We start from the raw sequence: 16344 nt of genomic DNA, 5'->3' as shown, positions 1-16344 counted from the left end.
TATATACGTATATATATATAAAATCACTGACTTTGAAGGAATATATATATATATAAAATCACTGACTTTGAAGGAATGCACCACTCTGGGGCAGCCTCCAAAAGGAAGGCCTATCAAGCTAAATTCCATCGCCAAGCTTGGGAAATTTCCTCTCTATAGAATATGATGGTCCTGGGATTCAGACCCTTTTCCTTTTCCTTAGTCTGAAACATCCCTTGCCTACTTCAGTTCAGGCTATCCCTCAAATAATAGTCATTTGGCCCTGTACTCAGTGCTCTTCTGGCTCTCATTTAGGATTTCTTCATTTTAGGGTCTTCTCAGATTTTTCTCAACTGCTGTCTTCCTTTCAATTCCCTATAAGGTCTGAATGATCTCTTCCCCCTTCCTCCCTCCCAAGCAGTTCCATCCTGCATCTCAGTCTCCTTGGTGTGGGATCATCCTCCCTTCCCTCAGTGAGTTACCTCTCCAAGTCCTCCTCAGTGGATCATTGTCTTTTCTTATAAAACCACAGCACAGTAAGGACAATAGCATATCAGGGCAATGTTCAGTAATAAAGTGATTACTCCTTAATTCATCTAAAAGAAGAGAGAGAAAGAGAGAGAGAGAGAGAGAGAGAGAGAGAGAGAGAGAGAGAGAGAGAGAGAGAGAGAGAGATTGTTTATGTAGCTCATTTTTTCAACTGACAGATCAGGTTTCCAGAGAGGGATAACTTCTCCCCTCCGAAAATTTAGAGGGTACTGTTATTGACAAGTCTCCACCAATATACTTTCCAATAACTTTTTTAAAGCACTTAACATCTCCTGAATATCAATTGATATCAACTAGATTTGACAAATGAATATTTCCTGAGAATGTATGTATAATGAGCAAAGAAATACAGATACATCCCTTTAAACTGGATTAAAGTATGCTTATACTTGATCCTTGGGAGACTGGATTTAAAATTCAAGTGTTTCAACAGTACATTTAGCCCATCTCAAGGCTGGAGCAACATCCTGGCTCAGCAGCTCTGTTCTTCCATTAAGTTTACTTCTCCCTTATGATGAAGAGTGGTCAAGAACTTCCCTCCTTCACTCTTCTACTAGCTGCCATTTATGAGTTGTCTTCTCCCATGAGAATGTAAGTTTGTTAAGGGTAGAAACTGCTTTGCTTTTGCTTGTATTTATATTCCCAGTGTACACAGTGTGTGGCACTTAATAAATGCTTAATAAATGCCTTGATTTGTTGACATCTCATTATGGCATGGCCAGTGGTTCAGTTTCCGCCTTGCTCAGCTGGGTTGACTCATAACTGGGCTGGGCTCAGTAGATTGTTCTTGGGAACTGTTACTCACTTTCTTCACTGAACTCTACTACCATTTCCACTCATGGCAGCTTTACTAGGTTTAGAGTCAGGAAGAGTTCACCTCCCTAAATTCAAATTTGGCTTCAGGCACTACCTACATGATCCTAGACAAGTCACTGAATCCTACTTGCCTCAGTTTTCTCACCAGTAAAGTGAGCTGGAAAAGGAATGGCAAGCCACTAGTATCTTTGCCAAAAAAAACCCAAAATAGACTTAATGCCCTGAAACAATTCAACAACATAGCTTCTTCCATTGATTCTGAGACCTGATTATTAGTTGGACCTTAAATGGCTTTCATGGACCTTTTAATCTCATTGTGTGTCTAAGCATTCTCATCTTGGGATACTTATACACCCAAAATTATGAAAAAAGAAGAACACCAGGAGTGCAGATACCTTATGTTCACAAACCTATAGTGGTTGGCTGGGGAAACAAGACAACCAAAACTATCATTTTTCTCCTCACATGGAAACTTAGAGGAATTTTCCCTCCTCAAAAGTTACCAGAGAAGAGGAGAACAAGATTTTTTTTTTTTTACAAAAACCTTTCATATGCATATTCAGCTCCAGCTCAGCGGACAAATAAAAAGGTTTTATGGCCACAAAGCCTTCAGGAAATAGAGAACAATTTTACATGATCTGAAGAAGGCAAGAGGATCCATTACTCATTTCCCAGAGCATGCTTTCCAAGCTTCAATATAGGTTGGAACTAGGAAAGACAATAATGAATATGTTCTAACGAATGGATATTTATATACTATATTAGGCAATAACAACTACACTAGTCTATCATCCCAAGGATTAATTTAGAATTTGAAAGAACCAAAGTGTCTCCTTACAGTTTAATTTATTAAAAACAGGTATGCTACTAAAAAGTAACTCAGGCTCCTTCATTAATTTCCTGATCAAAGAGTTAAAGTAAGAGTGATAAATATCTGTTTTGAAAGTAAGGAATCAAACAAGATCATAGCATCATAGATATCAAGCTAGAAACAATTTTTCAGTCATCTAGTCCAACTGAAGAACCATGCTTTCAAGTCAAACATCTGCTAGAATGTGAAATCCTTAAGAGCAGAAACTGTTTAATTCTTTGTATTTGTATTCCCTCGTGCATGTCACAGTATCTGGACTACAGTAGATCTCTTAATAATTGCTTGTTAATTGATTGATTTCTATTGTACTGTAGTACAAATCCTCATCTCTATACCTCTGAGAGATCCCCTTCACTAGAGTTTTTCAAGAAAAAGCTAGATGCTAACATATCAGAGGTACTGTAGAGAAAATAGCTGTTAGAGTATCCCCTCTAACACTGAGATTCTGTGGTCTGGACAGAATAAACCTCCCCATTTTTGAAATCAGGAGTTGGAAAGAGATATGGGAATAGAGGTCTTTGGTTCTGGGCAGCAGGTCTTTTGCTTCTTCTTTACCCCTTCCTGACCATAGTGTTTGAATACAGAAAATAGATCCCATCATAGGACTGATTCAGAAGGAGGAGAATTTGTGAAGCTTAGTTTGCTGATTTTGAAAGAATCGCTTTTTGGGGGGGGGGGCGTGCTTCTTAAAGTTCTAACTCATTGAATCTATAGCTGCAATCCAATGCTATTAAATCTCTACATTCTTCAAGTCCATATGACCAATTGTACTGAATGAGAAAGGTGACACCTGCCAAGGGAGAGCTCCCTACAAGTTCAGTTAAGCAAAGAAAGGAGATGAGGGAGAGCATAATTTTTCTTCTGCCTCATTTCAGCACAACACAGCAGAGAAATATTGATTTTCTCCTTTGCTTCATTTTAAAAAAAAAAAATAAAGGTTTGACTGTAGCCAAATGAAGTCAGAAGTTAAATTAATCCTTGGAGGTATATTCCCCATCTTTCTGCTAACTATTCTTCTTTTATTTCTTTGTTCTTTTCCATAGATTAGTTTGGATACCCGCCAGGAAGAACTCATTCGATTGTGGAACCCTTGGGGTGAAAAAGAATGGACAGGACGTTGGAGTGATAAGTATGAGTTTATATATATATATCCTTGCTTCTACCACTGGGAGTAAAACCATGGTGTTTCAGGAATCTTTTCCTTCTAAAAGGCATGATGTTTCTCTCTGCCCAAAGATTACCATTCAAATTTTCTCATCAAGGATGTCCCAAGTCACATCTGTCATAGCTTCCATCTTGCTACAGCTTCATGTGTGAGTATATAAATTACACATGCTCCCTCTCAGGCTTTCTCTCTTTTTCTTACTTTTTATCTACTCTACTGTTTTTTTGGGGGGGGTCTTTTCCTCTCTGTCACTCATGCAACTTGCTATGGTAATTCTAGGAAGAGAGAGATCATAGCATAATAAAATCTTAAAATGCAGAGGAAAATTAAGCAGCCATTTATCCCAATAAATGAATATTCTCTACAATATCCTGGCAAATGTTCAACTAGGTTTTACTCAAGCACCATCAGTTTCAAGGAGCCCTCTATCCTATGAGGTTTTCCATTCTATTTTCCTGCAACTTTATTAGAAAGTTCTTTCTTATATAGGAAAAGAGAGAGTCCGCAAATGTGTGCGAGGACTTTATATATTGTAAGGGGGCTGTTGTTGTAGCTGGAAATAGAGTAAACATCTTTAGCCCTTTTCTCCCTAACTCTTCTCCAAAACAATGCTCCAAACAAGACTTTTATTCCTACCATTAGGGGAAGTCAGAAATTGGCACTGAATGTCATTCTGCTCTCTTTAGAGAGAGGGGTGGCAGACTCGAAATATATGTATTTGCTCCCTTAAGAATTTTGAGTCTAAGACATATGATCAGCTTCCATTTAACTTCTAATTGCTTTGTTATTTTTAGAGAAGAGAAGGACTCAAGCTCCATATTCTAAGGCTTGACCCTTTTTCCATCAAATACCAGTTCATATAATGAATATACATAGAAAATAGCAAAGAAACCCATTTATACAAATGAATAACAAAACAAAAATTGAAGAATATAGATGTAAGAAAATATATACCAGACAATACAGAGTGAAAGAGCTTTCCCCAGTGGAGTGAAATAACTTCTCAGTCAACTCCCTGAGGTCTAGAGTGGGAATGGGGACATAATGAAGACTACTAGCTTCCCTCATGTTTTTCCCAAGTCTTTGCCTTCTGCAGACTGCAATTGGATTGTCTTCATTCATCTTCTTTCTCGACTTAATACTCAAAGAAAATTAAAAGTTGGACCAGTCCCACAGGATGAATTCTGAAAACTGAAGTTCTGTCTCTCATCAACTCCACCCCAAACCCAAACCAAAGGTTTTGAGATGGAATTACACTTAGAATAAACAAGTATTTTCCTGTAATTTCATGTAAATTCTAGCATTAGTCCTAATTCTGTTTTTAGGAACTATACAGTGTAGGTATAATCTCTCTTTGTTACAATTGTCCCACAAGTTCCTCTGGAGGAAAGGGTCTTGAAGGAGGTCTGAAGAAGGGTTTAGACTGCAACCAGATCTGTAGTCTCACTCTCACCTGAGGTGCTGTGGTAATTCCATTAATTAAGGAACCAAATGAAGTTCAGAAGAAACTATAAAGGAAAATATTTTCCACTCATCTCCAGTGTAGCAGCTGAAGAAATGAGCATGTATTATGTATTTTTATTCTGATTTCTCTATTTGATCCAATTTGGATTCAAATATCCCCTATAGTAATATTATTGGGTCAATGGGCATATTATTATTTAATGACTTTCCTAGTGAAGACCAGTTGAATCAATTCACAGCTCCACCAAGTAGTACATCAATATCCCCATAGGAATAGCCCATGCAACATATGCCAGTTTGGGCATCTGTCATTTTTTTTTTCCAATTTGCGAAGTAAAACCTCAGAGGTGTTTTATTTGCATTTCTTTTTTTAGTTGTTCATTTCATCTTTTTATTTGTTTTTTTGATAGTAAATCCACCTTTCAAAATTGCCTATTAGTGTACATTGGCTATTTATTTATTTGGGAAGGAACTCTTGTTCCCATATATTTATCTAAATACCTCACTATATCTTGGATATCAGCTCTTTATCAGAGTCAATAATACAAAGATTTTCCCCCATCAACATATCTCTTATTGTAGCTGTATGACGCCTTTCTCCATTAGAAGGCTTTTGAATTTATACAATCAAAATTTTCCTTTTAATTTTCTATAATTACCTTTACCCTTAATTTAAAAATTTCCCTTTATCCATATCCATCTGATCCTTATATTTCCATAAGCATACAGTATGCAGTTCAGTGGAGCAGTTCAGTGGAGAGTTGGGCCACAAATTAGAAAAACCAGAATCCAACCTCAGACAGTGACCATGGACAAGTCATTTAATTTGTCTACCTCAGTTTCTACAACTGTAAAATCAGAATAATAATAGTACATGTATCCCATGAAATAATATCTGTAAAGCACTTAACACAGTGCCTGACAAATAGTGGTGCTATTTAAATGCTCTGTTATTATTTATTATTGTTTTCCTCTAATTTAAAAAAAATGTAACCTTTAACGTTGTAGTCATTTATCCATTTAGACCTAATTTCAGTTTGTGATATGAGATGATTGCTGAAGCTTATTTCCTGCCAAACTCCTCTCTAGTTTTTTTCAGAAGTTTTTATTGATTCTGGTCCTATGAAGAATGTTTTTGCTCTAGAAATTTGTGTCTTTGAGAATATTCTTTGATTGCTTTGGGATCTTGATTACCTAGACTGTTTCTATTATCAACTTTTCTTTTTTTTATCCAGTGCCAAATTGTTTTGATGATTACTGCTTTAAAATACAATTTGAGACCTGACAATACTAAAATCCGTTTATTCTATTTTGTCTCCTTGAGATTCTTGTTCATTTATTCCTACAGATAAATGTTATTTTTTTATTTTATTTACTTCTATAAAGTATATTTTGAGTGATACAACATTATGTTTGTATGTTAATTAAGTATTATTGTAATTTTTATTATACTGGCCTCTTTTTTTAAACTTAAGAATGGGAGATGGGAAAGAGATGGAGTAAATAGGCTTAATAGGATGTGGGGAAGTGTAATTCTCCTAAGGAACCTTGTGCTTGACAATCAGGGGAGGTACAAGCAGGGAATTATTCCACGTCCAGTGCCAATATAGCAAGGCAGTTCTCTACATTCCTTGTTCCTCTGTATTATTGTTACTGGTTCATAGATTTAGAACTGGAAGGGACTTTAGAAGTCAGCCCATAGAACCCTCTTCTCCCTCCATCTTACAGGTTAGGTACCTGAAACTCAGAAGAGTAAAGTGATCGCCCAGTGTCCCAGAGCTGGGATGTGAAAGCAGGTCTTCTGACTCCAAGCCCTGATCAGGACCCAAGAGGAAGAGGGCTTTGGGTGCCAGGCTAAGTTTTTTTAGACATTATCCCATATGCAGTAGGAGATGCAGTGATGGTTTATATAATGTTTTTGGTGTGTGGACACGAGAGGAAAGGAAACATTTTGTTCAAATTGATATTTTAGGACATTATTCTGGCAATAGTGTGTTGGCCCCTCGGTTGCTAGTGCCCATTCCAGCACTGGACTTCAGAAGCTTTCAGATAAGAAAATGTTCGTCTTTGGACAGGGTAGAAGTTGCAGGAGGCCCTAGGAGCCTTTAAGTTTTTGTTTGTATTCAGGTACTATATTTCCTCAAATTGGAGAGAAATAAGAGGCCCTAGGTGCTCTAATCTCAGCCATAATTGGCATTGCAGTATGCCCACTTAGAGGTAAGCTTACTTAAATCAATGCCTTATTGATTTACACTGCATTTTTCTTACTTGTTGAAATAAATGCAATTATCACTTAATTATAAAATTTCTATTTTAAAATCAAGCATCTGACTGTCTCAGCATGTCACAGAAAATCAAGAGATGATCATTCCCGCCAGTTAAAAAATGACAGGGCTTCTCAGACTCAATGGTTGGTCAGGATCAAAGCTAGCCCTACCTTGAAAATAAATATAATTAGACCCAGTGCAATACTATGTACATTATATTTAACATTTTTTTAGTGGAAGACTCAGTGGCCAGACTAAACCTAGGTAAAAGGAGCAGAACCCACAGCTTTGGAGGGATTGTCCCCTTCTCACTGGGGGAATAATATACACAATTCTGAAGAAGGCATGCAAAGCACACCAGCAGGAAAGGAGGTTTGGCTCCCATCCCTCCAACTTTCTGACCATCATGCAAGTCATTAACATCTCCCTAGTGTTTGTTTCACTGTAAAATGGGACCAATACCCTAAATTTTACTATTCTATGGCTCTATTCTCTAATTCCTCTGCTCCCATGTTAAGTTTAAGGGAATCACAATATCAATGTCATCAAGCAGGAGGAACATAACAAAGAAAGAAGTAATCAAGAGAATCATAGAACTTTAAAGTTTGAATGAACCTCAGCTGTCACATAATCAAATCCATATTTGAATGGGCTTTCCCTAATCCAATTACACACAGTTATTTTCTTTTAAAAGATTTATTGATGCCCTTTTTTTGATACATACTGTAATTATTTTCCAATATCCCTAACCTCCACTGTAATTATAATACTTCTGGAGGAAAGCAGAAGGAGGAATGATCAGAACCCACAGAGAGGACATAGAGGGATTTAGAGTATTCATTCAAGTCTTGTGACAAAGCTGCATGGCCTTAGACAGGGTTCAAAAATGCAGGAAAATAAAGGAAAAATTCTAGAAGGGGAGAAGAGAATTAGCATTAGTGTTGTCTGATGGTTCCAAGAGGGGCAACAGCCAAGAATTGTTTCGTAACAGCAGTATCCTTACCACCAAAGAGAAAAGCTAAAACTTAAAGGATCATGTGTGATTCAGCCTGAGCAATTTGCATCCACAGAAAGAACTGATAAATAGAAGTATGTATAGAAAAAGTTTACATAAATATGTCTATTTGTGTCTAATGATAGCCATCTCGATGGTGGGTGAAAGGGGAGGGCAAAAAAAATTTATATGATAACGTTATTGTATATTTGGAGGCAATGTTGTACATGGTAGATTTTCAGTTTCATGTGCAATCATCTTTTTTATTGTCCTGGATTATAGAAATGCTTTTTTGTTCTGTGAATTGAAAATAAATCATATAAAAAATAAAAGGTCAAGCAGTAGGATATAACACTATTTTTATTAAGGCCAAACTAATGGAAGAAAAATCATACTGTTATGGGGAATGTGGAAGAGCTAATATCCTTCTTTCCAACCACCCCTCCCCATTTCAGCTAGTACTAGTGGTATCTGGATCTGAAATCATTCATTCATTCACTCTTCTGTGGTATGCTAAGAAAATAAATTTCCTTGTGTCCACTGGTTCATTGCATGAGCAGCTTCAAAAGCAGAACAGAATATAGTGAGAGATATTTGTGAAGTGTTTAGTATAGTGCCTGGCACATAGTGGGTACAATATTTTGTTGTTGTTCAGTCAGTTTTCCGATCATGTCTGACTTTTCATGACCCCATTTAGGGTTTTCTTGGCAAAGATACTGAAGTGGTTCACCATTTCTTTCTCCAGTTCATTTTACAGATGAGGAAACTGTGGCAAATAGGGTTAAGTGACTTGCTCAGGGTCTATGGCCAGATTTGAATTTAGGATTTTTTGACTCCAGGTCTGATGCTCTATCCACTGTACCACCTCACTACCCATAGGTATGATGTAAATGCTAGTTATTGTTGTTGTTGTTACTAAATTTTCCTGGAGAAGTATTAGAATTCTAATTCTTAGATTATTTTCTCTTCCTGTCTCTCTCTGTGCCTCTATCTTTCTTTGGCTCTATGTTCTCTCTGTCTGTCTCTCTCTCTCTCTCTCTCTCTCTCTATCTATCTCCTTCTCTCTCTCTCTTCTCTTCCCCTTTCTCTTTCTCCCTTTCTCCCTCTCTTCCCTCTCTCCTTCCCTCCCTTTCTCTCTCTCTCTCTCTCTCTCTCTCTCTCTCTCTCTCTCTCTCTCTCTCTCTCTCTCTCTCTCTCTCTCTCTCTCTCTTTTTGGGAAATAGACATTTGAACTAATTGACAAAACAAGATTATGCTCATATTATGACAAGATGTGTTGAACAAAAAAAATGTTAATTCTGCTCTTGGCAGTTTAGTTATGAAATAGAAGTATGGTTTATAACTATGTCATGGGCTAGAAATTGTTTTTAACACTGGGCTCAGACTTGGGATTCCAACACTGCACTAAAAATGTCATTAATACTAAAATAAAATAAAATAAAATTTAACATGGGACTCTTTCTGTTCCCATAGACCCCACCTCACTTCTTGGAGGAAATGGTTTTCATCATCTTTTTTCCAGGACTAACACTGATCATTACAATCCATTTGAGTAAAACTGTCTCTCAATGTGAGAGTCACATTTATCATGAGCATCATTCTTCCAGTTTTGTTTATTCTACTCAGCATGTGTTCGTGAAGACCCTCAACAAGACTCTGTAATCCTCACATTCCTTATTCCTTATGGTATAATAATATTCCAGTATTGACTCCCAGAGTTTGTTTAGCTATTCTCCAATCAGTGAATGCTCACTTTATTTCTGGGTTTTATTTTTTTCTAACACACACACACACACACACACACACACACACACACACCTCCTAAAACTCTCTTGGTCTAGAATATTTTTTTCTGTTTTGATTTCCATAGAAAACACATGCAATAGTGGGGTTGCCATGTCACAGCGTATGAACCATTTAGTGATTTTTCTCCCATAATTTCAAATGGCATTGTAAAATAGTTTGATCAATTCACAATAATTTGTTGGTGCAATTAGTAAATCAAAGGATGATTATTTCAGCTTTTTCAACTTCATGGTTAATTGAATAAAAGGGGAAATGGGAAAAAAATCAAGAGTAAAATTCCTTGCTACAGATCCTCTGACTGCATACCCTCTACCAAATGTGGATTATGCCAAGACAATTCACCTCAAGCAAAACTATTCACCTATCTGTGGCTGGTTTTTCTCATCTGTTCCTTTCCCTATGAAATGATGAGGAAAAATGAACAGCCAGACAATGTAATTTATGATGAAAAGAATATTGATCTTAGAATCAGGAAGGATTTGAATCCTATTTCTTACACTTGTGAACTGTGTAATCCCAAAAAAAAAAAAGTCATTTAAGCTCTCTGAGCCTTAATTTCCTTATCTATAAAAAGGGTATAATAATAGTCCTATCTCTAAAAATTATTACCAGATTCAAATGAACTAATGTATATTATTTGTTTTGCAAACCTTAAAGTGCTACATAAATGTTAGCTATAATTAACTACTCTTTTTCTTGTCCAGATGATTCTCAAAGAATTCACTTTATACTCGCTCTCCTTTTGTCTTTCTCTTTTTCTCTCCCACAGCTCCCGAGAATGGCAGATGGTTCAAGAATCAGAGAGGACCAAGCTTTATAAGAACAAAGAAGATGGAGAGTTTTGGTATTTTTCTCTTTTATTCAACTATTTTTGAAAATTTAGCTTAAACTGAAAACTTCCTCCAGCTTAGGTGAAGTGTCAATGATGAGCTTTGCTCATTGTGTCTTTTTTTGCCACTTATTGTGTGGGCTGGAAGTAACAATTACTGTCAAGTTAGAAAATGGTTCACAGTCCAACTGGACACACAGCCAGTGTCCAGAGTTAGCTTGCATGACATTCAATATGACATTCAATAACAATCAATTAAAATTGGATTACATGAAAGATATTGTTCTGGACACTGAAGAATCAGTGATGAATAATGGCATATTCCCAAATCACAATCTTAATGTACACTTTGGAATGATAAAATTTAATATATGATAAAGTGTCATATACAATCATCGTTTTTATTGTAATATGCCATGAAAATGGTTATTTTATACATAAATAAAAATAAAATAAAAAATTTTAAGTAATTATACAATTTAAAAATATCATAACAAAAACTCATGCAATATTAATGGAACACAGGATCCCATTATCCTAAGGCAGTGATAGAAAAATTAACATTCCCTTGCCAAATAGAAGAAAGACAATACCATTACCAGAGTACATGATAAGTCAAAAGTTTACAGAATTACTCTCAGAATAAGCAAACATCACTTGGTAAGGTTGGTAATCTACAACATCAAATTTGTCAAATGCAACTAATAATAGTTTATTTCCACTTGGGGTTCATGAAATTACTAAGATACTAAAACAGAATCAAAAGGCCCTCCATGGGCAGCATCCACATGAATTCAGTCAATAAGGGACTGACAAAAATTAAATTGAAACAGTTATTACAAATAAAGAAACAGAGGTAGAGATCAAATAATTTACTTAAGATCACAGTCAGAAAGTGTCTCCAGGGAGCAGCTAGACATTTAACACTCACTAGCTCTGTGACTCTGGACAAGTCACTTAACTCATTGCCTCATCCCTACCCCACCCCGCCAAAAAAAGTGTCTCAGGAAGGATTTCAATCAAGTTCTTCCCAATTTCAAATCAGATGCCTTATCTACTATTGTACATTAATGACATTTTTTCAAAACAACATTGAATCTTGCATAATTCTATTTATTTTAAAAAAATAATAAAGTTTTCTTTTTTGTTTCCTCCCTGTATCTTCTACTCACAGATGCAAGCCCTTCCTGGAATTACACAAAATAAATGCTTCTTTTACATGCCAGCCCTCTAATATTCAAAGATTTCCTCTTAGTCAAAGACTCATTCAGGGTTAAATATTCTTATTTCCTCCAAATTTTCCTCCATCACATGATTTCAAGAGCTTCTCAGGGAGCTGACTAGCTTCCTCCCTGTCACACTCCAAAATTTTAATGTCTCTAGGTAATTTAATTTTCAATATTTAACAAATTATGACAGTCATCAGTAGTTCTCTCTCTTGCTGAGTGTCCTGCTGACCCCAAGAGGTTCAGCTGTTCACACTGAATCATAACTATAAAAGTACACCTCTTTTTGATGAATCAGAATCAGATTGCTTCCTTCTTATTACATTCCACCAAGGGATGGTAATAACAATAGCAAGAGCTGATGTTTACATAGCTCTTCAAGGTCTGCAAAGACATCTTATAGTATCTTCACATCAACTTTATAAGACAGGGACTATTATTATACCCCTTTCCAGATTAGGAACCTAAATATGACAGAAATACCGAATTTATGCCATAACAAACCTGTGAGGTCAATGCTAATTATTAAGCCCATTTTACAGAACAGAAATTCGGGGTTAAGTGAGAAAGGTTAAGTATATCACTCAAGGTTCACAAGATCAATAAGTATCTACCCAGTATTTGGATATCGGCTTTTTCTGATTCCAGGTCTATCGTTTAATATCTTCTATGTGCCAAGTCTCCAAGGAAACTACTAGACTGACAAAGTCAGTCTAAAAGAATATAGATTACTTACAGTGGCTATGGAAAATATCTGCATTTCACTTCCAGGACCTCAAAGTGATTTTATTGGTCACAATAGGATAGTTAAGCCACAAACATCCTGGCTCTTGCCAAACAATGTTCTTTCATGGAATTTTCTCAATCTTATGGTCATTTCCAGTAAAAATATCCTGTGCTCCATTGCTATTTTCAAATGAGAAATGACTTATCCAAGGTGATACCACTAGTATATCAGATATCAGTCAGATGTTTATTTTATCATGTAATTTGTTTTTCACAGGATGTCATTTCTAGATTTCCAGAAGACATTTACCAGCATGCTTATATGCTTTCAATATCCAATGGTAATGAATGATAGAAGCCTGAGAAATGGAGTATGGTCCCAAATTCTAAATAAAGTCCAAAAGATCCCAAGAAATATTATGCAAGATAGTAGCTCTGGTAAGTATTTGACTAGACAGAATAAGGAGAATTAGAGACTATCTATAAATTGATTATTTATTAACTTCAAGAAGAATGACTAGAAATTAAATTTTTTAAATGATCTGGTATGAAAAGTTGGGCAATAACAATTGTGAACAAAAATAATAATGACAGTTATATATGTTTTATTCAGAGATATATGGTGATATGATCCTCTCTCAAAGCCAATTCCTCCCTCTACTTTGGAATCTTGATGCTCAAATTTTTAGCTCATAATCATAATAACTAGCCTGATATGGGCTAGACATTGTCCTAAGCACTTTATAAATATTATCACAATAACCCTGGAAGATAGATATTAATATCTCCAATTTACCATCAAGGAAACTGAGGCAAACAGGTTAAATAGCTACACAGCTAGTATCTGAGGCTACATCTCAACTCAAATCCCCTTCACTTCAAACCCAGTCCACTACCCACTCTTCCACCTAGCCCTTGGAATCTTGTTATTTGAAAAACCAAGGACTAATTAGCACAATATGACAGAATATGACAATAATACTTATTGAAACCTGATTGGTGAGCTAGAATGGCAGCCAAGTACTAGAGAACAAAAGTTACACCTGTCTAATGATGGAATAGCCAAAGAAGGCAACATGTAGGAGCTCTCTCCTTAGCATATTTTGCCCCACTATTTCCTTAGCTCCTCATTCCTAGAAACTGAGTAGTAACAAAGACTTCCAGATTCCTGTTACAGGGTGACAGATTTACAGGCAGAAAGTACCTCTAAGGCCATGGAGCCAACCCCCATCTTTTTGCAGATTAGAAATCAAGACCCAGAGAGTCTGTGACTTACCTAAGATCACATGGGGAGTAAGTGACAGCTAGTATTTGGATTAAGAGCTTCTGATCCCAAATCCATCAACGTTTATGCCATATCATGTTCCCTCTCTAATTAGTACATCTCTTTCCTGTTGAAAATACATATTTATCTGTATTCCCACTGTTCTCAACATTCACATTAATATTCACTGAATGTATGTCCATTTCAATTTTCTGGTGATTGTATTTGAGTAAAATGCTAATGCTAGCCACAAGTACAACACCTATTTCCCGTTGTCTCTATCAGGGGAATTTGCTGTTTCAAGTTCATTACTCAGCAGACTCTGAATGCTTCCTGCCTATACACACACACACACACACACACACACACACACACACACACACACCATATGCACATGCACACATACACAAACACAAACACAAAGAAAGACCGAGGGGTTAATACACCCCTTCCCCTGTGAGCAGGAATTAGGGGAAGAAGGTCAAGGACTGACTGTATTTCTGTTCTTTTTCATAGATGCCCTCGGGAATACGCTTCAGTATTTTTTCTCTGTGACAGAGCCCATGGAAGGTATCAATGTGGTGGTCTCCATCAACATCCAGCCTAACCAGGACAGAAAGAAGATGGCACTTTTTGAAGTTTACGAGGTATAGGTGGACTTAGCTCAAATTCGTGGCTCACATTTTTCAGGCATTTCACTATCTCACTGAGTAGTCATGAAAACAAATGTAACTTAACAGAGCAAATTCTGATTTTCCTTTCAAATGTTATCTGAATGCCTGAACAAAGAATCACAGAACCATAAAAAGTTAAACTAGGGAGAGACCTTAGAGATTATATAGAACAAAATGAAAAGCATTCATTGTTTATGATGTACCTAACATTGTGCTAAGCACTAGGGATACAAAGAGGAAATAGAGATAATTGTTGTTGTCAAAAAGCTCAAATTCTAATGGGAAAGAGGAATCATAAAGGAAGACTCGTGTTCAGTTCATGACAGATGGAAAGACCAGATAGTAATTAGGTTTTGGTTTTAATGAGGTTCTCTGCATTTTGGATAGCAGACACTGAGAGGAGATGCAGAAGACCTAGAGGATTGAATGAACCATTAACAGATGCCATGTGGGTTTTACCCTTCTCGGGGAACTTTGCTTCTCTCTCCAGGAGGTCATATCCCTAACACCCTTGTTTTCAGAAATGCAAAAACTGAAATCCAGGGGGAAAATAGCTTTTATATTGTCTTTTGAGTTTTCTTTCTTCCATAGTAAATATCAGCTAGTCCATCCTCCCTTCCTCTCATTTTACAGATGTGAATATAGGATTATAGATGAGAAAGAGATTAAGGATGACTGACAAAATAAACTTATGTAGGATCAATCAAGAGATCAAGTAGGAAGGCTGGTATTGGGAAGAAAGCTCATGTCTTCATCAGAGACTAGAAAAAAGCCAGAATAGGAAAGGGGTTCAAAGTATTTTGAGGTAGGAAAAAAAGAGAAAAGAAAGTTCATGCCAGATATAAAATAAAATATAAGGCAAGGTCCTATCCTGAGAAGATGGGTGGCATTAAAGACTTGAGGGAAAAAAGGAAAGGTTTGAACAAGCACCGAATAGACCAGTACAAACAAGGATGGAAAGAATAGAGATGATAACTCCCAGCTCTAAAAGCCATGTGAGTAATTCAGCAGCCTGAATACTTTCTGATGGCTCTGGCCAAAGGAAAGGATGAAGGGACAAGGTGCTCGCAATACCAATGGGTCTTTCTAGTGACTGGTCTTCCAAAACCAGCTCTGGAGAGGTAAAGAAGAATTTTAAAGAGGGAGAGGGGAAGAAAGGGAGAAAAGTTATTTCCAGTGATAGTAGATGACTGAGTCACAGGGACTAATGGTAGAATATGAGATTGTTGTTAAAGAAATGCATTTCAGTTTTCTATAACAGAGCTAGAGTGATGGAGAATAGCAAAGCCAAAAGTTATAACCATCTCCATGTGTGCCTAAGATGGAATGAAGATACAAATCATTGGAAATGAAGTAGATAATGAACTGAGAAATCAGAATATTTTAGAGGATGTACAAAATAAAGTCACTAAGCATAAGGATACAGGTTAGAGCATAGAATAAGACTGTAAATCAGATGAGACTTTTTGAGAACAAGAGGGAGAATAGCCCATCCATGTATATGTATACACACTCAAAGAGATTGGAAAAACATGCACACTGTACAGGTAATCAGATCCCACTTATTACACGGTGGCCATGGATTAGTCCAGTGACTTAGTTTAGATTAGTCAAGTGCTTGAGAATATATTTAAATTTTAGACAAAGCTGTTTCTTAGATTTGCAATAGGTTTTGGAAGGTAAAGAAAAACTAGTTTACAGTTTCCTCATCTAT

General features: G+C 36.4%; 1 protein-coding gene across 1 annotated transcript in view; it reads left to right on the top strand.

Annotated features, from left to right (window-relative positions):
• LOC127548625 (calpain-13-like) overlaps window positions 1-16117 on the top strand; it is an 85289-nt gene extending 69172 nt beyond the window's left edge. The window contains exons 8-11 of the mRNA XM_051976111.1: window positions 3259-3344; window positions 10681-10755; window positions 12970-13130; window positions 14473-16117. Of these exons, the coding sequence (XP_051832071.1) occupies window positions 3259-3344; window positions 10681-10755; window positions 12970-13130; window positions 14473-14609 (459 nt within the window). The 3' untranslated portion in view covers window positions 14610-16117. The remainder of the gene's footprint in view (window positions 1-3258; window positions 3345-10680; window positions 10756-12969; window positions 13131-14472) is intronic.
• The last annotated feature ends 227 nt before the right edge of the window (window positions 16118-16344 follow it).

The sequence above is a fragment of the Antechinus flavipes genome, chromosome 2 (genome assembly GCF_016432865.1).
Source record: "Antechinus flavipes isolate AdamAnt ecotype Samford, QLD, Australia chromosome 2, AdamAnt_v2, whole genome shotgun sequence".
NCBI classification, from domain to species: Eukaryota; Metazoa; Chordata; class Mammalia; order Dasyuromorphia; family Dasyuridae; genus Antechinus; species Antechinus flavipes.
Note: the sequence above shows the minus strand (reverse complement) of the source record. Positions and strands in the feature narration are given on the sequence as shown.